At 40.9% G+C, this 22,500-nt stretch overlaps 2 protein-coding genes across 2 annotated transcripts in view; both read right to left on the bottom strand.

Annotated features, from left to right (window-relative positions):
- The window catches only part of LOC138954803 (GPI ethanolamine phosphate transferase 1-like), a 41,715-nt gene extending 40,876 nt beyond the window's left edge, over positions 1-839 (bottom strand). Inside the window, exon 1 of the mRNA XM_070326572.1 lies at positions 721-839. Within this exon, the coding sequence (XP_070182673.1) occupies positions 721-839 (119 nt within the window). The remainder of the gene's footprint in view (positions 1-720) is intronic.
- A 12,805-nt stretch (positions 840-13,644) lies between these two features.
- Positions 13,645-20,708, bottom strand: LOC138960150 (ribosome biogenesis protein SLX9 homolog). The gene is made up of 6 exons (XM_070331909.1): positions 20,630-20,708; positions 20,103-20,297; positions 19,405-19,594; positions 17,019-17,169; positions 16,441-16,500; positions 13,645-14,683 (listed from the first exon to the last, which is right to left on the bottom strand). The coding sequence occupies exons 1-6, from the start codon at positions 20,660-20,662 to the stop codon at positions 14,560-14,562; spliced, it is 753 nt and encodes a 250-aa protein (XP_070188010.1). The 5' UTR covers positions 20,663-20,708; the 3' UTR covers positions 13,645-14,559.
- Positions 20,709-22,500: the final 1,792 nt, after the last annotated feature.

Raw genomic sequence — 22,500 nt, 5'->3', positions numbered from 1 at the left:
CACTTCTGGACCGACGAAAAATGGCTTTAATAAGCGGCGGATTTATTAACCGGCGGTCCAGGAATACGTCATTTTCGAAAAAAAAAAATCTTCTCTTTTGTTTATGTTACTCATTCACTTTCTTTCGTCATTTACACTTGTTTGAATCAAAACAAAACTTCACGAAGGATGTGGAACTTTTGTTTTAATTATGTACATGTACGTGTACTTTGATCACTTCGGTACATCAATAATTTCACTGTCACCGTCACGAATCATTACTCGGCAGAGAAGAACGATTTTATGAGTGTTTGTTTGTTGGTCGTCTTCCACATCAGAACAAAATAATGTGAGTTTTAGTCACAAACTACGTGATTTCTCTGAGAAAACTGGCTTTAATAAGCGGCGGGTTGGTTTTATTAACCGGCTTTTTCTAATACATAAGATATAGTGAAAAATCCGGACCGTCTGAAATCGGCTTTTATAAGCGGCTGGCTCTATTAACCGCGGTTTTATTAAGCGGCGTCCACTGTATTGGTATCTGTAATTTGATGTTTTGGAAGTGAACATCCACCTCACACAACCATCAGCACAAGAACTAGAGCACTTCAAACCCAGGCATTTTCAACACAGCCTTTTAAACAATGTATAACAATGTATATTTGAAGTACATCACTAGAAGAACATACACATGTTGTCCTTTGTAATGTATTCTGTTGGAGAAAAAAAGAAGAGGTTGACCTTGCAGAGTAGGGCGTCATGCCGTGGACGAGGGGCGAGGTGAAGTAAATATCAAAGATGGAGTAGAACAGAGTCGGTAGAACCACCACGCCGGTCAGAATCAACTGCCACAGTTTCATTCTTAAGCCTCATGCACTTCTTCTGAAAAACAAATAAATAAAAATAAATGAATAAATAAAAATCAAGTAGAAAAAAATACTTAGTTGGGGGAAAAATGACGAACAGTTCACAAACGTCTCCCTTGTTTTTCCTTACAAAGTGCAGTGAGCTTACAGTGAGGTTATTTCATTTTCAGTCCAAAGCACCGTGCTTTTAATGTGGCGTGTGGTGCCTGAAGGTATCGTCCACTGGACTACTACTATCACAGAAAGACTACAAGGACTGGGTGGCCGAGTGGTAACGCACTTGCGCTCGGAAGCGAGAGGTTGCGAGTTCGACCCTGGGTCAGGGCGTTAGCAATTTTCTCCCCCCTTTCCTAACCTAGGTGGTGGGTTCAAGTGCTAGTCTTTCGGATGAGACGAAAAACCGAGGTCCCTTCGTGTACACTACATTGGGGTGTGCACGTTAAAAATCCCACGATTGACAAAAGGGTCTTTCCTGGCAAAATTGTATAGGCATAGATAAAAATGTCCACCAAAATACCCGTGTGACTTGGAATAATAGGCCGTGAAAAGTAGGATATGCGCCGAAATGGCTGCGATCTGCTGGCCGATGTGAATGCGTGATGTATTGTGTAAAAAAAATTCCATCTCACACGGCATACATAAATCTCTGCGCCTTGAATATGTGCGCGATATAAATTGCATAAAATAAAAATAAAAATAAAAAAAATAAATCCCTGCGCTTAGAACTGTACCCACGGAATACGCGCGATATAAGCCTCATATTGATTGATTGATTGACCTTCGAGTCTTCTGTGTTCTTGGAGTCGCTTCCTGGGGAAAAATATTGTTCAAGACGGTTTGCCTCTTCCTACAGTCTGGGTAAGGTCAAATAAATACAGTTGAATGATTGTTTAAACTGTATGTACCTTTAATTTTCAGCTTCCGTCCCTTGCAGGTTGTTTTTAACCATCATTTGGACGAATCTTCGTTTGCGAGCCGCTAATATATAGGCCCCCCCCCCCCCCCTTATCCACTTCGTTTCAAATCATGCATCCGCACCGAATATGCATACCAGCGCTCATTGGTTAAAAACAGGATATTCGATGATTATTTTCCCGTGGGTAGCTTCCCTTTGCTGCACAATATTTACATATGTAATTATATGGAACTGAGTAAAATGGAAATGAAGTGATACTCCTTCATGAATTTACGTCACAAGCTTACGAAAACTAACACAGTCGACGTCACCCAAACCAAGACTACGAGACTGGAGTTCCGCAATGCTTATGATCCTGGGTTGACCAAGACTACACCAACAGTACAAACGCTATATTGAAAATCGAACGAACTCGGCAGTTTACAAGACTTCACGATTTGGACCAAAAAATGTCTGAAACAGAAAGCACAGAATCTAGCGAAGATTCCTCAAGAGCAAAGAATAATAAATCCGATAACAAAGATCGCACCTTGCAAAAGCAAACTGAACATTATACTTATAGTCTCTACGATCAGCGCTAAGCGATCTACGAGAGGATCTAGTGATGACCGCATGTGGTACGACGCATGCGTAAATTTCACCGGATTTTATCCGAAAAAATCACATGCAAATAGAACAGTGCAACGGGAAACAAAGAAACCCTAATCGAATTGTAGAAAATGAACATTTATTTCTGAAAAACGCCGAAGTTGTCAATGTTCTGCCTCACAGACGGCTACGTGGCCTCCGTAGAACGAACGACTGCTACCAAACGAAAGAGAAAACAAAAATAGATCCAGACAGATCTAAGATCAAAGCATACCTCGTTTCAAAGTAAATCTACAGCAAACAGGCAAGGTTAATAACAGAATGCGATCAAAGCATGCCTCGTTTCAAAGTAAATCTACAGCAAACAGGCAAGGTCAATAACAGAATGCGATCAAAGCATACCTCGTTTCAAAGTAAATCTACAGCAAACAGGCAAGGTTAATAACACAATGCGAACGAGATCTGAATCCTGAAGATTCAGTGCTGGAAACAAAATCTCAACAACAAAAATATCTTGAGCGAAATCCAGCTCGCTGCCGCACAAAAAAAGACGAAACGTACGCGGACGAAACGGTCAAAACCGAAAGAAGAATTTGCAAACTGATGTGAGCTTGTGACCGACGACAGTTACGGTGCACATGCACTTGTGTACATCCGTTTGAACTTGTGAACTCGGGTACCCCTGTACTATCGGGGATCCACTAAGGTTTCGAGACTGTGTTTTGTCTTTATTGGAATGGTCTGGCGGAAGAGCTGATTCTTAAATTTGCATAGGTAAAACGATTGTTTTTTGGTATAAGCTTTTGGAGTAAAATTGTGATTAATGTTTTTGTGAACAAGAAACAATTGACAGGTGACTTTACTTCCCTTCTTTGTTGTCGTTAATGGCAGCGGAGACTTACCATTTTGCTCTTCGGCCATGCCATATGCCGCTCTTCAGACAAATCTGCTTCAGTTGTTTGTCTCCATCTAAATAACTATGCCACTTGAATTTAGCGGAGAAACATTTCATTTTGGCTAAGTGACGGCAGGCTGACGTCCGCTCGATAGCTGCATGTGAACGTAAGTAACAGCTGTTCGTCAGCCAGTGAAACTAACGACAATAGAAGGGAAGTAAGCCTCGAAGGGTTTACGGGAGTTGTCTGCCCCATTATCGAAAGATACTTCCGGTTATAACCATCAGAAAACAATAAATTGTGCGTTCTTACGATCATTGAGGTCTGCATTCTGGTAATAACTTTGTTATTATCATTCTCCTCAAGCCTATCTGTCTAATAAGTCGAGCTAAAATGGGCTACGTTCAGCCTTTGTACATTTCCTTCTGTGGATGTGACTATTGGATGACGTCATCGAACCTTCGTTGCCTAAGCTAAATTTGAATGGAAGCTCGCGCCATCATGTTAGCGTAGGTTCCTAAATGTGACCCAGGGTCGAACTCGCAACCAGTCTCGCTTCCGAGCGCAAGTGCGTTACCACTCGGCCACCCAGTCCTCGTCGCCAATGTAAATTTTTCACGGGTAATACGGGATTGCCCCATAGCAAGTCCTTGACTAGTATGGCCGTCCGTTCCTTGCGGCCATTATCTACTGGAACGGCAAGCTAAGTACTGGCGACCATTTTCTACCAAGGTAACTTACTTGATACGAGGATCCCTTGGGGGGCGACTTCACGTCTTTCTGTTGAGGTTTCTCTGATTAACTGCCAACTTTCCTTAGTCGAGAATCTGCACGTCATTTCCATTGCGTCATTCCTTCCCTATATTATTTACGTCTGCTGTCTTGGTATTCACAACCCTTCTGATAGTCACGGTTTCTCTTACATTCCAATGTAAAGTTTACACGGGTTATACGGGATTGCCCCATAGCAAGTCCTTGACTAGTATGGCCGTCCGTTCCCAGCGGCCATTATCTACTGGAACGGCAAGCTAAGTACTGGCGACTGGAGCAATTTTTTGATTAGTGCTTTTGTGAACAAGAAACAATTGACAAGTGGCTCTATCCCATCTCCCCCCTTTCCCCGTCGCGATATTATAACCTTGAATGGTTGAAAACGACGTTAAACACCAAAGAAAGAAAGAAAGAAAGAAAGTACTGGCGACCATGTTCTACCAAGGTAACTTACTTGATACGAGGATCCCTTGCGGGGCGACTTCACGTCTTTCTGTTGAGGTTTCTCTAATTAACTGCCAACTTTCCTTAGTCGAGAATCTGCACGTTATTTCCATTGCATCATTCCTTCCCTATCTAATTTACGTCTGCTGTCTTGGTATTCACAACCCTTTTGATAGTCACGGTTTCTCTTACATTCCTCCCCGTTTTATCAAAGACCCCAGTTTAATTACGAATGATTATAACTATTCCAACCCAACTCCTACAGTTCCTCTTACAACAGCATGGACACAGCATTCGCAGAGGTGATTGCCGTTGCAGAGGTGAGTAAAACTGACCATCGAAAGGAAAATAACATTCATATTGGTAATACTAATAACATACTTGAACAAGCATGTATCTACCAAAACTGTATGGGAGCACAGGGTTGGAAAGGCGTTGTGAAGCGATCGAATCGAATCGTCCGTCTCAGTGCACTGATCAGTCACCACGGTTGACGGTCACTGTCTGTATTTTGTATGTAAGCAGAGCTTCCAAACTAGTTAAATCCTGATGTAGTTTACACAAAAAACAACCATCTCATTCCTGTTCCATTGTTCTTGTAGTTGTGATATATTCTAGTGAAACTGAAAGTAAGTGTTAAAAGCAGAAAAGCCGGACTGAATCAGGTAATTGGGTTGGGAAAGTTTTGCTAAGAAATCCTGTTATTTCCCTGGGTTAATAAGCATCTCTTTGTCCAACTATTTACACAATTTATTTGACTAGTTTGTGGTTTCAATTGAAAGTATTGTTGTATTTATTTCTAGACTACAAGAACTTGCAGTTGCAGATACATTCATTCATCATTGATTGCATTTCATTGTCACAGCACAAAACACTGAATGACACATACTGATTGACGAGCATGGCAAAAGCCTTCTCGTTTTACAGTATAGGTACTGATAGTTACATGCAAGTTTGAATATCACTTTGAACACTGCCGCATTCAGTTCTTCTCATCATTGAATAATTTTGTTTCAGGAAGCAAGCACCACTTTTGTTGTTGATGAAAACCCAATACAGTCAGAAGTGTGTCAAGCTCAAAGTACTATTTCACAAAAGGTGAGAATTTATTCGTTACATTTGCAACATTTATTGTTAAAAATTATTAAACATAAAGGCAGAATTTGTTTGTCTTGTGATTGTGATGCCTACAACTACACCCGCTTGTGATTTCTCAGTCAAGTTACTGCAGATTTGTGTATATTTCAATCTCATGTGGTATTTGCCATATTTTTGTGTGAACATGTGTATTTTTCAAGACTTAGATTCTGTGATAACATAAAATACCATAAAACATTTGACACCAGTGCATCATATATATTTTTGGATAATTCTCATTACGCATGATTTTTTATTGTTGATCATTCGCGTACACATTCCAGACTTGTCAATGTGCAATTGACAAGTATCTTTTTGGATACAATGGTTTGTGTGTTTGCCTTTCTTTTAAAGTTATACGAGGCAGGGAATTATCCAAAGATATGGACTAATAAGAATCTATTATTGTATATATACAGTGGACCACCACCCCCCCTCCCAATTTGATAATCCCTCCCTTTTATTCTAGTTTTAAGACCTTATTTTGTCAGTTTGTCTGTGCATAACTTCTGTAAATTTGCCTTCATTTTAAGACTGCCTCCTTTTTAAAGACCCGCTTTCTCAGATTGTTTGAGGTAATAAAAAGGGGGTTCTATTGTATGTGTTCAAGTGTAAGACTTTGTGGTCTGTTTGACAGGTGCTGTTCTTCGGGACAAACTTCAGGTGTTTGAGTCATGCCTTGGTCCACGAGGGAAGTTCCGGAACGCGGCCAAGGAAAAGGCTTACTCAAAGTATTTTGCATTGTACTGCGCAAGCCATGCAAGCATTACAGAGGTCACCAAGTTGACTCATGCATCAGCTTCCATTTGCCTCAGGATGTTTGAAAGGCTGGTCGAAGCAACCTATGGGTGCAAACAGGAAGACAAAGCGAATGACCAACCGGTGCCAGTGTGTGAGGAGGAGAAGGATGTGATCAGGTATGTTGCTGGGAGTGTGGTGAAAAAACTAATACACATCAATACACATCTATGGCTGCAGCTACTGTTAGTGCGGCAGTACCGATCAATGAATTCTGCATGCAATAACCCAAGCATGGAGGCTTACAAATTAATTAATGACTTTGGTCATTAAAAATCTGAAAATTGTAATTAAAATTATTTTTTTATAAAACGATCCAAAATTACTTTTATTTTATTCTTCATCATGTTCTGATGTTATATTCGGATTAAAAACAAGCTCTGAAAATTAAAAATATAAAAATTATGATTAAAATTAAATTTCCGAAATCGTTTTAAAAACTATTTCATCTTATTCCTTGTCGGTTCCTGATTCCAAAAACATATAGATATGATATGTTTGGATTAAAAACACGTTCAGAAAGTTAAAACGAAGAGAGGTACAGTAAAGCGTGCTATGATGCACAGCACAACCGCTACCGCGCCAAACAGGCTCGTCTCTTTCACTGCCTTTTGCACTAGCGGCGGACTACGTTCAGTTTCATTCTGTGAGTTCCACAGCTTGACCAAATGTAGTAATTTCGCCTTACGCGACTTGTTAAGCTTTGAAGCTGAAATGCAATCGAATTGTCGAAGGTTCCTTGGTTAAAGTTAAAAAAAAATCAATTTGAAAAAAAAATGAGGGTGTGACAATGCGGCCTCAACTTTTTACAAAAAGTCGGATATGACGTCATCAAAGACATTTATAAAAAGAAAAACGTAAAAAAAATGCTGGGGATATCATACCCAAAACCCCTCATGTAAAGTTTCATGAAGATTGGACCTGTAGTTTTCTCTGAATCGCTCTACACACACACACACACACACATAGGCCCTACACCACGACCCTCCTTCCCAGTCCCAATTTATGTTCAAACATTAGTCAACACTTGACTAAATGTGAAAAAGGACTGACTTCGTTCTTATTAAAACACCCAGAAAGCTCCATCACCGAACACATTACTGAAAAGCGTACGAACGGAAACAATTTGATGAAAGTGGTACGAACGGACACATTTTCCCGTCAAAGTCAGTACGAACGGACACGAAACTGTTTTATGCAAATTCAATTCATCTTATGGTTCACATAGGTCCAATATCACACGCATTCGTACTTTGTGCTATTTGAAGACGATTGGAATACACAGAACTTGTAGTGGGGGCCTGTTTCACTCTGATCTAACGAATGTGTATGAAAGGAAACGCTTTTCGTACGAACGGAAACATGCACTTTTGTACGAACGGAAACATGGTGTATGAACGGAATCTGCATGTTTTCAAAAGACAAGTGGTTGTACAAAAGCCATGGGTTTCTATAAACTTCTGTTCAAGCGAAATGTCGTCACAGGCAATGGTTTTGGTGATCATGTGCAAATCAGGGGTCAGATTCGTTAACAGAGCGAGAAAAACAAGAAAATGTTGAAAAAAAATCAGGCAATTTTGCCACGTTCGGCCCGCGTGTGTTATTATTAAGATTACTACCACCTTGGTACTTATCGTACATATAGCCCAACCATTTCCCTACCTTATTCTTTCAATATCACACAAGCGCGCTGCCCACACGACTTACCACAACGTTTTTCCCCAAGCAAGTGACGGAAATGAGGCCGTATGAACGGAAACATCCTGTGGATGAACGGAAACATCCGGTGGATGAACGGAATCAGTTGACACACCGTGTAAAGGTGAAGATTTAGGATAGCTTGCGCGCGCTCTCTCTCTCTCTCTCTCTCTCTCTCTCTCTCTCTCTCTCTCTCTCTCTCTCTCTCTCTCCGTGTCTCGGTCTCTATCTTTCTCTCTCTGTCCGTCTGTCTGTCTGTCCATCCCTTTCTCTCTCTCTTTCTCGCTCTCTCTATCTCTCTCTCTCGCCCCCCTCTCCCTCTCTCCCGCCCCCCCCCTCTTTCTTTCCCCCTCTCGCCCTTCCGCACACACGCGCGCGTAAAGACACACACACACACACACACACACACACACACACACACACACAGAGAGAATCACTCACATACGCACACGCAAACAAGCAAATACACCCACACACTTCATTGAACGGAGATAAGAAGGTGGGGGAGGGGGGAGAGAGAGAGAGAGAAAAAAAGAGAGAGAGAGACTGAGACAGAGAGTGACAGAGAGGGAGACAGAGAGAGACAGTGAGAGAGGTAAAGAGAGGGAGAGACAGAGAGAGCGAGAGAGAAAGAGAGAGGGGGAGACAGACGGACAGAGAGAGATATACAGAATATGTGTGTGAGAGAGAGAGAGAAAGAGAGAGACGTTTGACGCTTTGACGCTTTGACACTTTATTGTCATTAGCTAATAAAAGCCTTATAGACAAGGTAAAACAACAATTTCTGCATCATTCATAAAAGGGGTAAAAGGACGAATGAACAAAACCTTGATAACAACAAAAACATAGCAAACTAGTTTATGAGTACGAGCAAAAAACACACCGACGCGAAAGCCATAGGTAAACAAAAATATCTAAGACTAAGGGTAAAAAGCAAGGTATAGTACGTACACACAAAGGAAAATACTGATCCAACAGTTAACACACACTCATAAAACCAATCAATCTGCAGACCACACATATTTAAAACCAGTAAACCACTAGTCGGCGTTACCCTTGCGTGACTAGTAGGGGAACATGTCTAAATACATATCTATACAAAAACAACAATGGCTGCAGACGAACAAACACGCACACACACACACACACACACACACACACACACACACACACACACGCACCTTCTGTTGTCCCTTTGACTTTGTCTCCGCTCATCTTCACCAAAACATACCTGTCGTGAGAGATACCTGAGATAAAGACACACATTTGGTTGGTCCCAAGTGTGCCCCCCGTCCGCAGGTACAGTATCACTATAATTGGTTTTGCCGACGTCGTGTGAAATAATTGTACTGCTGGTTCGTCAGAGGAATTGAAGGTCTTCAGTTAGAGACAATATTACACATAATTGGAACACTCCTCGAGGAACAAGTCACCCAATAATGTATGGGGAATGCGGGTGTTATGCCCTTATTCTGTGAAAGACGCAAACGCCGCAGGTTAATTTTTTTGTACAAATGTGTCCGGTTTATTTAGCTGCTGAACGTCCGCCCCTCGTATCCGAAAAAAAAAATCACAAGAGGCCCCCATTATCACGCAAAAGTCCACGTCACAAAACAGAATTGTGTAGATCATCGTTCTTTCCACCGAAGACATGTATTGTGGAAATCTTTGCCAGATTTAAAGAGATCATGAACCGACAATCTTAGAAAACAGGGTCTTAAAAGGTGGCATAGGAATCCGGCGCTTGAATAGTGAGGGGGAGGAGAGGGGTGAGGAGAGGGGTTCCACGGTGGAACTGGCAGTTAACGACCACCTCCAGCCGACGTAAATGGCCAGGCCGGTGTGACGCCGTCATCTTGGCCCCGCCGTCATATTACGATTCTCGGCCTCGTTGATCTTGTATAAACTCCACACTGAACAAAAGAACACCCTTCGATAGTACTGATGAGCGACCTTGGGTATCTTACATTCATGGGGCCAAATATGTCCAACCAATTTTTTTTATCTAACTTAGAAATTTGATTCATCCTAAAATGTTTTCCTTCCCATTCAAAGGACGTAACCACTCAGTACACGTTTTCGAAGAAATCGATTTTTTAGGTGAAATCTATTAAATGTCACCATCAATTTTCTTCACATGCAGGAAACTGACATGCTTTTCGTCCTAAAATAATTTCACTAATTAATTTTACCAGGAAACAACATTTCAGTCTCGAGTATAAATCGAGGGGGTAATATGACGGCAGGGCCAAGATGACGGCGTCACACCGGCCAGCATCCCTGTATGACAGAGTTTTGCCACGCTGTGCTAGGGTAACAAAAACAAAAAATCGGAAAAAAAAATATTTGGGGTCAAGCAGATCGATTGACAGATGCAGACGGGATAGATTTGTAGAGGGAAGCTCTTTGCTTGGATGTATAACAAAGTTTTAGAAATTTGTCATCATTTTCACACGTTTAATCGTATGTTTGTTTGTGTTTCATGCTTGATATTACCCCCCCGTGGGTTAGGGGGAAGAATTTACCCGATGCTCACCAGCATGTCGTAAGAGGCGACTAACGGATTCTGTTTCTCTTTTTACCCTTGTAAATGTTTCTTGTGTAGAATATAGTCCATTTTTGTAAAGATTTTAGCCAAGCAGCTGTACTACGTTGCAAGCCCCTGGAACAAATTTTTGATTAGTGCTTTTGTGAACAAGAAACAATTGACAAGTGGCTCTATCCCATCTCCCCCCTTTCCCCGTCGCGATATAACCTTCGTGGTTGAAAACGACGTTAAACACCAATAAAGAAAGAAAGATGCTTGATATTTAGTTTCAAACGTGGGTACAGAGTTGTTTTAAACTTCTTTTTTTTTATACACTAAAACAGTAAAGCACCTGCATGTGTTATGCATTCTGTTTTGTTCGTCTATCAGTGTTTTTCATGTGTGATAATTAAATTGTTGACTTGTTTACATATCCACAGTAGAATCTTGGTAATTTCTTCAGTCTAGTGTTTTTGAGAAAATGTCCGATATGTCCCCTATATTCAGTCGTTATCTTAGAAAAGCAGGAGAAGCCTCTACTTTTTTATTTTTTATTTCTGGCCTTTTCACTCCTTGAAGTTACTGACAGAAACTAAAAATGTCGTATGATGGTATCACTTTGACAAGCAGACAGTAGACTCCATACCAGCCTTATAATCATGTTGACAATCATTCTGTGTTCCAGTGAGCATTAGTGATCACACTGAGGAGATTGTCAATTTTTGATGCCAGACGATACGGCGCCGGACATTGTGACAAAACCTTGGCGTCCTCTATTCAGCGCAGGTTGCCACATTACGGGTGGCAGGTGCAAGTTGGTGCATCGTCGCATTTGACCCCAGCCAGTCACACTCTTACTCTATGACAGCATATAGTAGTGACGTAGAGGTTACATGCCGAGTCTCAGTGATTATCAAAAATAATGGTCGAAGTTAGCGGATCATGAAAAATGCGAGCTTCAGCGAGCTTTTTCATGACCGCGAACTGAGACCATTATTTTTAATAATCACTGAGACGAGGTATGTAACCTCTTTATTCCTCCTTTCTTCAGTTATTCAAAGAAAAGAGGAGTTTTTGTGCGAAAGTTTGATCGAATCCAAATCACTCAACCAGTCTACCTGCGCTGGCGATTGAATAATGCGCGGTTGTATAGTTCAGGGAAAATCAATCAACTCTCAACTCAACTCAAATTTTATTGGCTTCAATTTTCACATAGAAGAATTTGTCTTGCGCTTGGGATTAAGACATAGGCAGAAAGTAAGAGTATAACATATAAAAACAGCATTCATATCACGTACAGTAATCACTAGTATGGGCCTAGGCCTACAGATATCACTTTGTCCAATCAATTCTGTTAACACTTCTTGTCAGTTTCCCTGTTTGGGACTAAAATCAAGTACACAGTTATGTTGTTATTCTGCTGTACCGGTAAAGGCAGATAGTGTGTGTTCTGGTCATGTTTTGGTGTCGCTTGGGAAATGTTCTTTCTTCGAATGGGACAAGCAGACGGACTTTTGCACCCGTGTTCCAACGTTAAAAACTGTATGAAGTTCCGTTTTCTGGGGCAAAATAGTGTATGAAACCGCTGTATGTTCTTTAAATTGATGCGATGTGTGCATTTGGTTGCGTGTGATCTGTTCATAAAATGAAATATGGTCGAAAACTAACCGTCGGATTGCAGTTTCTTGTCCTCGAAGCAACTCAGTTCAGAAAATTTGGAAGGGGAACTACTCTTGTCGTACGAGAGTTACTTGCCTTGGGAGTTTGCGTGCACTCATAAGAGATCTAAAGCGAGTTTCTCTGCACTGATCGTTAGATTTGGATTTAGAAAACAACCAAACTCATAGATTTTATATGGAGATTAATGTTTTCAAGCCTGTATAGTTGCCAGTTTAAATGCAGTATGTTTGTATTGTTTGGTCTGGAGATGTATATTTCGTACATTGGAGCGTTCGGAACTTTTCAATCGCTAAAGTAGTTCCCTCAAAGTCTAACTCATCAACCTGTGAGCTATCGAGGATTCAGGCCCGTTGTTGGGTAAGTGATTTTGGTTGTTGGGTAAGTTACCGAAAAATAACTAGCCCTACACCTTTACAGAGAGAAAGAAGCAGAGGGGGGGATAAGAAAGCGATAATTAGTCATTTCCCTTTGATATTACATGTACATGTAGTTGAAAAACAAAAGAATTCTGTGCTCACCGATACAATAACAGCACAATTCAATACGAATTTTCGCTTATTAAAGCTTCATCAGGAAACAGACAAAAACAAAGGACAGTGTTACTTTTGCTTTTCGTTGTCCTTTATTTTTGTTAGGTGGTTTGTCCATGTATGCCATGATTGTGTGTATATGCAGAGCTCATAGATGCAATGTGGTGGAAATGTGCATCTTTTTCTGATAGCTGACTGTGCATCTAAGCTGATGATAAGCTCTTATTACAGTGGAACCCCCTTTTAAGACAGCCACACATCAAAAGAAAAAAAACCTAAAACTAAGGAAGTATTAAAAGGGAGGTGAATTTACAGACGTTATGAACAGAAAATCTGAAAAACCAAGGTATTAAAAGGGAGTAAGAATTAAATTGTGCGTGTGTGTGTGTGAGTGAATTGAATTGAACTTTATTTAACAAGGATTAAGATTTAAGGCTACGCCTTTTCTTACAATCTGTCCTTGGGACGCACCGACACACAATGATAAAATTGAAAAATTAAAAAGTTAAAAAGTCAGAAAACTTCAGCACGTGATGATAAAGATGACGATGATGATGATGAAGATGAGAGAGAGGGGGTCTTAGAAGAGGGGGGGGGGGGTTCCACTGTATCAGTGTATGTAGCTAGGTATCTGAGCTTACACTAAGGTCATATACTCCTGGCCAAGGAGAAATGACCACTTTTTTCCTCTTCAAATCGGTTACATGTACTATACCCTCACATGGTCTAGTTTAACTTTGAGGTCATCATGACCGTTGGCACCTAATGGAAGTCTCATGGAGCGAAACAACACACACACACACATATGCTCACACACAGAAATACACTCAAATCATCGTTCTTGAAGGAAAAATCAAGGATATATTCAGCTCTTCTAGTCACAACAGCACTGTGTTTTTAATAAAAACAGCCCTCTTCCCTTTCTCTTCATAACACACACACCCACCCAGCCACGCGCTGAGCTTGGATAAATGGTTACAGACAAAAACAACTCAAAGCGCTAACACATACATTTCTGCCTCTCAATCTCTCTAATACCCACACACACACCGACACAATGCCATCTCTCTCTCATATGGCCATCACTCCAGTCACCTATCCATTTGCGTGCCCTGTTTGATTTTGTGAAGCACAACCACTTGCATCCCCACTCGTCCTCTCTCACTCTCTCTCTCACTTCATCTTCTCTCTATCACTCCATCTTCTCTCTTTTTCTCTCTCTCTCATTCCATCTTCTCTCTCTCACCCCTTCTTCTCTCTATCACTCCATCTTCTCTCTATCACTCCATCTTCTCTCTTTTTCTCTCTCTCTCACTCCATCTTCTCTGTATCACTCCATCTTCTCTCTTTTTCTTTCTCTCACTACATCTTCTCTCTTTTTCTCTCTCTCACTCCATCTTCTCTCTTTTTCTCTCTCTCACTCCATCTTCTCCTTATCACTTCATCTTTTCTCTATCACTCCATCTTCTCTCTTTTTCTCTCTCTCACTCTATCTTCTCTCTTTTTCTCTCTCTCACTCCATCTTCTCTGTATCACTCCATCTTCTCTCTATTTCTCTCTCTCACTACATCTTCTCTCTTTTTCTCTCTCTCACTCCATCTTCTCTCTATCAATCCCATCTTCTCTCTTTTTCTCTCTCTCACTCCATCTTCTCCTTATCACTTCATCTTCTCTCTATTTCTCTCTCTCACTCCATCTTCTCTCTATTTCTCTCTCTCTCTCACTCCAGTCACGTATCCATTTGCTGGCCCTGTTTGATCTTGTTACGCAGATGTTCCAGCATGGTAGCGGCAGGGTTCGCCTTGAATTCAGGGATGTTCAGCACTTGTTGGAAGACTGCGATATCACTTATCCTGTTCAAACACACAACGATGCATACACTAGTGTGAGTAAAATCCCGCAACAGAATAGATGTTGGGAAATAACTGTGGATGGGGTTGGATGAGCTGTTGAAGAGTTGTGACACTTTAAAAAGCTGATAACCAAAGGGAAGTAAGCACTCTAAATGCATATGAGATAATTATGTAATAGAGTTAGTGAGAGTTATTCAGAAACATTTTCCTGGCACTTGAGAGAATAACAAGCATTAAAATGAACGAGAGACTATCCTCCTCAAAAAGCTTTCATCTTACTTCAAAAAGCTGTGGTAAACACATTGCCTTTGATCAGTAGAGGCAAGCGACCATGTCATCACAGTGAAAAAAGAGCTTCAATGTACATGTTATGCAGTGTTCGCACTATATGATGCATTTGTTTCTTTTTCAAATTTTTTTTACATCACTGGCACTTTGATAGCTTATCAATGTCTCTGCTGATCAGAAAAGAGTGTTTTGTTTTGTTTTAAATTCTATTTTGGTAAGCAAGATCTGTGAATGCAGCAGGCTGTTACACATAGTGGTTATTAGCTATTGTGTTTTCAGCATAGCAATAGGGTCCGATATTTAGACGAGACAAGTATAATGCCGACGAGTCGCATTATACTTGTTCGAGTCTAAATATCGGACCCTATTGCTACGCTGAAAATACAATAGCGATTATATAGCTGTTCTGACCTTGATTTGTTGTTCCAAACTTACAAAATGACAGTTTTGGCGTCGATGCGTTGATCTCAGGGTTTGATAGCAGGCGCCGTTTCTTATGCGCATTAGTTTTGCGCAGGCGCCACACTGACTTTGGAAAAAAACTCGATTTGACAACACAGCTGTTAAACAGCTTTCTATTAGTTCATTCGTATACTACAAAAAGAAGTTTGAGTTTTTTTAATTTTGAACAACACTACTTATGAAGAAGACCAAAACACAACATCAACAGAAAACTAGAAACAACTGAAGAACTAGGATGCAACAAGGGGAGGAGAAGAGAACAGCTAATCCGTACAACGCGAGCAGACGACAGCGAAGTTTTCAGTTTGGGTGAATGGCATTTATACTTGTCTCGTCATGAAACGAATTGTTCAACCTCAGTTATAAACGACTACATGAATGTTAGTGCCATGGGTTGTACATCAATACTTCAGAGGGGAAGTGGGGTATTTAGTGTGGAGTTACGAGATAAGAAAGTCGGCCATTTTTGCCAATATGCTTTTGGATATTGGCAAAAATGGCTGACTTCCGTAGCATTATGCTTTGATGATCGGAAGAGACCATCCAATCACAGCCCCCGAATTCCCCCACGTGTCCATCAGAATAGCTATATTATATGAAAATGAAACCACAAGAATTCTGAAGATATGTACAGTGGAACCCCCTTTAAAGACCTACAAAAATCTGAACAATTCAGGCCTTATAAACTTGGGGCGAGTCTTAAAATGGGGGTAAATTTACAGAGGTTATGCATAGAAAATCTAAAAAAGCAAGATCTTAAGAAGGAGGAGGTCTTAAAAGGGGGGTTCCGCTGTAGTATATCACTTTCAAGTTGTACAAACGCAGAACTGACCCTACAAAGGATATCCCACCCCTCCCCTTTGTTGAACATCTTCTTTTCTCAGAACTCAAGCAAGTGTGTGCCACTGCAGCGAAACATTTTGAACTGGACCTGTATGGACTAAAAGCAATCAAAATGTGACAAATATATGTGAGAAAAAAACAGAAGCATTGTGCACTGAACTTACATCTGTTCTTTGCGCTGCTTTTCTTTTGCAAGACCTTTAGGCTTCCTTTCTTTCTTTTCTCTGAAAACACACCAAAAAAATGATAAGCAAAATACATAATTTTTCTTGTGGTATGTGACAGACAGTGGCGACAAAAACATCTTTCAACAACATTTTGTGAAGCTTACCTGTAACTGATTAGCTGGAATGTTAGTGTGTTTACATGTTAGTGTGTTTACGGGTTAGGATATTCTAAAGCATAGCAGTAGCACACTAAAAGTAAAAGGGATAAAAACTCTGAAAAAATAAAAATCAGAAAACAAAAAGCTGGGGATGCAGGGGGTCACCAGGTTTTTGGCAGGGTCAAGGGACAGGGCCCGTGTCTTTCATGCAAGAAAATGCAAACAAATCTACACATCTTTACTCCAGAGTTGTTTGATCTTTTTTAGGGAGGTCCAAATGACCTATTGTCTTCTTAGGCTGGCAACAACACTGTTACTCTTTTCAACATGACTATTTTTTTAAATCCAGAAAGTATTCAAAAACAGGAGTTCCCGTTTTTTCTTTGATGGGGACTGGCATCCCTGCATTATAGTTACCTTTCCAGAGCAGCATCAGACGATTGTTTCATCAGCAGCTCCAGAGTGGGCAAAGCGTCCGCCATCCCAGACAGATCTCCAACCACTGCTGTCTGTTCTCGCTTCTTCTTTGCCTTTCTATTTTTCTTGGCTGTCTGCAGCGCATCAACCTCTGGAAACACAAAAAAAGCCAAGATTGTCAGAGGTAATTCCCTTGCCTATAAGAAAAATGAAGTTACAATGAGGGAGAACTAATCGTTACTTTTTCTCCCAAAACCTGATTTCATAAATAAGGGCACAATGTTTCATTAGATATGAGGAGAGAGTGATACGAAGCCAAAGGAAGTTCTGCAAACACTTGGTGACATTTTCTGATGTTTGTGGAAGTTGAGAATTTTCTTCCATAACAAAGACAAGTTGAAGTTAGCATACAAGTAACCCCGAAAGGCACACGTTATGCATCCCACGTATGTAAACACTTCAGATCAACACCCTGGATCTGTCCATGCTTTTTGTTTTACATGGAATAATCCTATCATTCCATGTCAACACATACACAAAATCAACTGCCCTAGCTGCTACTTCTGTTATTTCTTTATTTGGTGTTTAACGTCGTTTTCAACCACGAAGGTTATATCGCGACGGGGAAAGGGGGGAAATGGGATAGAGCCACTTGTCAATTGTTTCTTGTTCACAAAAGCACTAATCAAAAATTTGCTCCAGGGGCTTGCAACGTAGTACAATATATTACCTCACTGGGAGAATGCAAGTTTCCAGTACAAAGGACTTAACATTTCTTACATACTGCTTGACTAAAATCTTTACAAACATTGACTATATTCTATACAAGAAACACTTAACAAGGGTAAAAGGAGAAACAGAATCCGTTAGTCGCCTCTTTGTAGTCTTACGACATGGGATTTAGAAAAAGTGATAATTAAGGAAAAAAAAATTGGGGGTCTGGGGGCCGCAGAAGGCCCCCAGTAGGGTCCAGGGGCAACGCCCCTGGTCGGCGTCTGGGGGCGAAGCCCCCAGAAGCTGAAGGTTTTTAGTATTTTAGACACACAAAAATGGCCCTGAAATGCATATTTCAGTTTAATCATAGCCCCCCCCCCTCCCTTTCTCTTCCTTCCCATGTTTCTCAAATTAATTTTACGCTAAGACTCAAAATAAGGAGGAGAAAGAGAGAGAGAGAGAGAGAGGCGGGGATGGGTGGTGGCGTGTGACGGTGTGGTTTCAATGTTCTCACCTTGTCGGTGCCAAACGACCCCAGTGACTGATTACACGACTGGGTTTTCAGGATAGTCAGGTGCTTGTTGCTTTTCAAGTGGCTTTTGAGGGCAGTCTTTCCATTGGAACCGTAGTTGATAACATTAACATCGTTGCACAAAGTGCACTAAGCTTTTCCCGGCAAGTTGATTTTAGCAAAAGCATCGCCAACTTTCAGTTTCACGTCTTGTGTCTTCTGGCCTTTCTCGTATTTCCAGCTCAATGATACAACTTCATCGAGCCAGTCGAATCTCCAGAGATTTTTCTTGTACTTCTGCTGGTCAATTTCCCGGGATAGAACGGTTTCGTCTCGCTTTAGCTTCCTCATCATTTTGGCAAGTGGCTCGAAGCGATGTAAAAATGGCGCCGAATCATTCTCATACGGTATGCTTTAGCTTATACTGAATCCCCGATAGCTACGTTGAAACGGTGACTGTAGGAGACAAAGACACAGAGCGCGTTCCCATACGGATCGACCAGCAACAGTCTGACCGTTTTAGGAACCAACCGTTCAAGAATAGTATGGAATGGAGCGTCGCGATCAGCGGACCGGCCGAAAAACTTGGGTCTTTACCTACATATACCCCAACATTTTCTCAGCGGATTTGCACGAATCTCAAGAATGATCCCTGGAGCCTAAAAATTTACGGAATTCCGTAATTTTACGGAAGAATCCCATGTCTGAGTCTTACGACATGCTGGGGAGCATCGGGTAAATTCTTTCCCCAAACCCGCGGGGGGGGTGCTACTTCTGTGAAGGGTGGGAATTCTTTTGTGAATTGATTTCATAATTGACCACTAGTGTCAATCAGAGAAATTAATCTGTACAAAAAATCAAACTCGTCACTGAAAGTAGACAGACAGTTGTTTTTTGGTATGTGTCCAAGTGGCGGAATAGTCTTATCCCATGTGAAGCCTCAAACCAATTGGGCAAAGTCCACTTCACGAAGCTGGCTGCACAAAGCTTTGGCAATGAATTTCTGGTAAAAAGACTTGGTAAAGTCTTTGCAAAGTTTAATCGTGCTCAATGCAGGACAGTTTTTGAACCCCGGACAGATCTAATATGGTGAATCGATTGTTTACAATACACAGGAAGATTTGTGCGTTTACACCCAGATTTGCACAAAAGATAACTCACTTTCCATCCATAGTTCATGTCGGAGTCGCAGCTTGTCCTTCTTCTTCAGGTTCATTCCCTTAAACGTCTTGCTGGTGACCACACTGCGAGTGTCAAAGTCCGGTAAGTTCTGCTTGAGTAAATCTGTGGTGATTTTCATCCCCAGGAATGGATTTGTTGTAGCCTTTGAACCTGCTACTGACCTTGCGCGCTGAAACAATGTAGGGCACTCCTGAATACTTAGAGCGTGGAATTTGTAACTGTGCCATGTGACATAAAAATATGCTGGCATAAAACATCTTGGTTAAACATTAAGAAAGTTTTTTGGTTTCTTTTACCTATTAAAGTAAACAGCTCCATCTTTGACTGTGCATCACACTTTATACTTCTGCAAGTTTGCCAGTTTCAGAAAAAAAATCTTAATCAGTCAGTTACAAGTACTCTACAAACAGTAAATGAATGAGGGAAAAACAAAACTTAGGGCTACAGTACAGCTGGTAAACTAAAAGATCAATGTGTTCCTAATCCTAAGAAATTGCAAGTTCTCTTCAGACTAATGATATTAAATCTGACTTTGGCGTACATGCCTGCAAAAACCAACCCACAAATACACAAACGGAAAATATAAAAGTGTTTGAAACAATACAAAACAGATGGCCGACAATAAACAACAAGAAACAGCAAAAATGAACAAGGAAAGAATTGAATTTGAAACAAACCTTTACAGAAACTTTGTCTGCATTATCTGTTGCTACATCCATTTCTTCTGCATTTTCTCCAGTCTTGCCTTTAGTCTTGACTGCAGGGCTGTGTAGCTTCTGGCGAGTTCGCTTTGCTTTCCCCATTGTGCTGTAAAACTGCTTCAGACGTGTGCGTGCTGGTGTGGTATACACTAATACAGTAACTGTGTGGAACTGAAGAAACAAAACTTGATCACATATAAACCAGCTGGAAAGGCTTCAACTGTAATAGAAGATGAAGAAGGTCATCTAAAGTTCAAGATTACCGATGAAGATTTTGAAGATCTACTCTCACACAATCACAAACAGAAATTGCAAGCTTCAAGGTAACTGCATGGCAGTCGCAGTTCTTTTTCGCTCCGGCTGTTCTCAAAACGAAACTTCATTATTTCTGGTTATAAACACAAAATCTAAATCTTATACCCAAATTCCTTCTGGATTTTGCATCACGTGCGTAATTAGAAGCAAAACAACAAATCAAACAAAACTCTTTTGCAAACAATTACCTTCTTTATACCTACAAACGAAAAATAACACATTCACACGTGTGATTCCGAAGCCATTATGACTGGTTTTTATGAGGGTGAACTCCCTTGACAAAAAGACTTTCTACCAAAAGTGATACAAACATACATTTTACATCAAAAATCTGAAAAGAAGCCTTCTTTTTTTACAACCTTGTAAAGGGCCTACGACGACTTACAAAAGAAAATAACGTTTTGTGCATGTGAATTGTGACTTCTCATCAAACAAAGACAGATAACATAAACACGACAAGAATCTTGTGCCATAGCCAAGGGTAAATGGGACGTAACAACAATAGGCTCATTGTGGGTCGTTTGAATTGCAGTTATTTCCCTTGCCACGTGCAATTTACAAAAGCTGAAATTATTTTGTCTGGAGACAAGAGTGAACGAGAACAGAGAACAGTAAATGTAATGTTAAAATATAAACATTGCATGTGTTTGACCTCTCTTTTATGGTTTTAACAGTTCTTTCTGGATGTGCAGTCTTTTTAATGAGTCCAATTCGTGTGTGTGTGTGCTTTCGTGTTTAATTTTTATTTTATTTTTTTTTTACTCGAAGTGGTGTGTCTTATTGTCATTATCATAAATGTAATTGTTTTTTTTTGTTTTAATGAAGTGATGTGTCTCGACATTGATCATACTTATGCATTTAACGTTTTTCTTTTTTTTTTGTTGCAATCTGTTTACTTCTTTACTGGGGTTTGTGAAATAGGGCTTACATTTTACGTTGTATTTCCCCACCACGTGCGCCGGCCAGACACGCCGACAGCAGATTCAATTTTTTCAACACCGTGCCTCTCTTAATTAAACCTCTCCTACCACTGATGATCTCGTGCACGGCATCATAGAGCACACTGAAGAACAAAAGGTGTTGAAAATGAATTAAAACAAGAAAAGTTAGTTTATTGAACGTTTAAAGGCACAGTTCTTCCCGTGTGAACATGATCATGTTTCGGCTCACCATCGAGTCAGGTCTGGTCGGACTTGTACATATGGGGCAGTAAGAACATCCCTCCACTTAAGAGAGAGGGACTGAGAGAGAGAGGGAGAGAGAGAGAGAGAGAGAGAGAGAGAGAGAGAGAGAGAGAGAGACAGACAGACAGACAGACAGACAGACAGACAGACAGACAGACAGACAGACAGACAGACAGAGACCGAGACAGAAGAGAGAGAGAGAGAAGAGAGGAAGAGAGAGAGAGGGAGAGAAAGAAAGAGAGAGAAAGGGGGGGGGTAGGTACGTAGAGAGAGAGAGAGAGGCAGACAGATAGACAGACAGACAGACAGACAGACAGACAGGCAGACAGGCAGACTGACAGACAGACATCAACTTCTTGACTGCTTCATATGCAGAGTGAGATTATTACAAAAGATATCCTCACAAATTGCCACTAGTTTCCATTTAGACATTAATTCGTCCAAAACATCACACTCAAACTAAACATTTTCCAGTTTAGTTGAAAATTAAGCTACGTTCGGCACTGTGTTTCTGGCGCCTGTGCTTTCACAAATCCACCAAGGTGCAAAACAAGACACTCTCAGCTGGAGCGACTTTTAAAGGTGTTTGGCTCCGACAACGTACACAGGGGAGTTGATTAGAAGGTGATAATGTGTGTGTGTGCGTCTCACAGGCAGATGCAGAATCGTGGGTAACGGAATGCAGATGGACCGGTTACGATGCAACACTTCACTGACCCTCGATTTCTGCATCTCCGTGCTCTCGTCTGACCACTGTGTTGGCCCTAGTGCTGTCAGTATAATACAGTCAAACCTGTCCTTGCGAGCACCTCTTGAAAGCGACAACCTGCCCTCAACGACCAGTCCGAAGGATCCCAGACGAGTTTTTCTTCCAT

This window comes from Littorina saxatilis, linkage group LG2 (genome assembly GCF_037325665.1).
Source record: "Littorina saxatilis isolate snail1 linkage group LG2, US_GU_Lsax_2.0, whole genome shotgun sequence".
Lineage (NCBI taxonomy): Eukaryota > Metazoa > Mollusca > Gastropoda > Littorinimorpha > Littorinidae > Littorina > Littorina saxatilis.
This window is presented reverse-complemented; position numbering and strand designations above follow the sequence as displayed.

Excerpts from the sequence above, each read along its gene's own strand:
- LOC138960150 (XM_070331909.1), bottom strand. The coding sequence starts at position 20,662 with ATGTGTTATTTTTCGTTTGTAGGTATAAAGAAG. Across the intron at positions 17,170-19,404 it reads ACATGAACTATGGATGGAAA|AGGTTGATGCGCTGCAGACA; the intron begins GTGAGTTATCTT and ends TTGTGTTTCCAG. Across the intron at positions 16,501-17,018 it reads TCTGATGCTGCTCTGGAAAG|AGAAAAGAAAGAAAGGAAGC; the intron begins GTAACTATAATG and ends GTGTGTTTTCAG.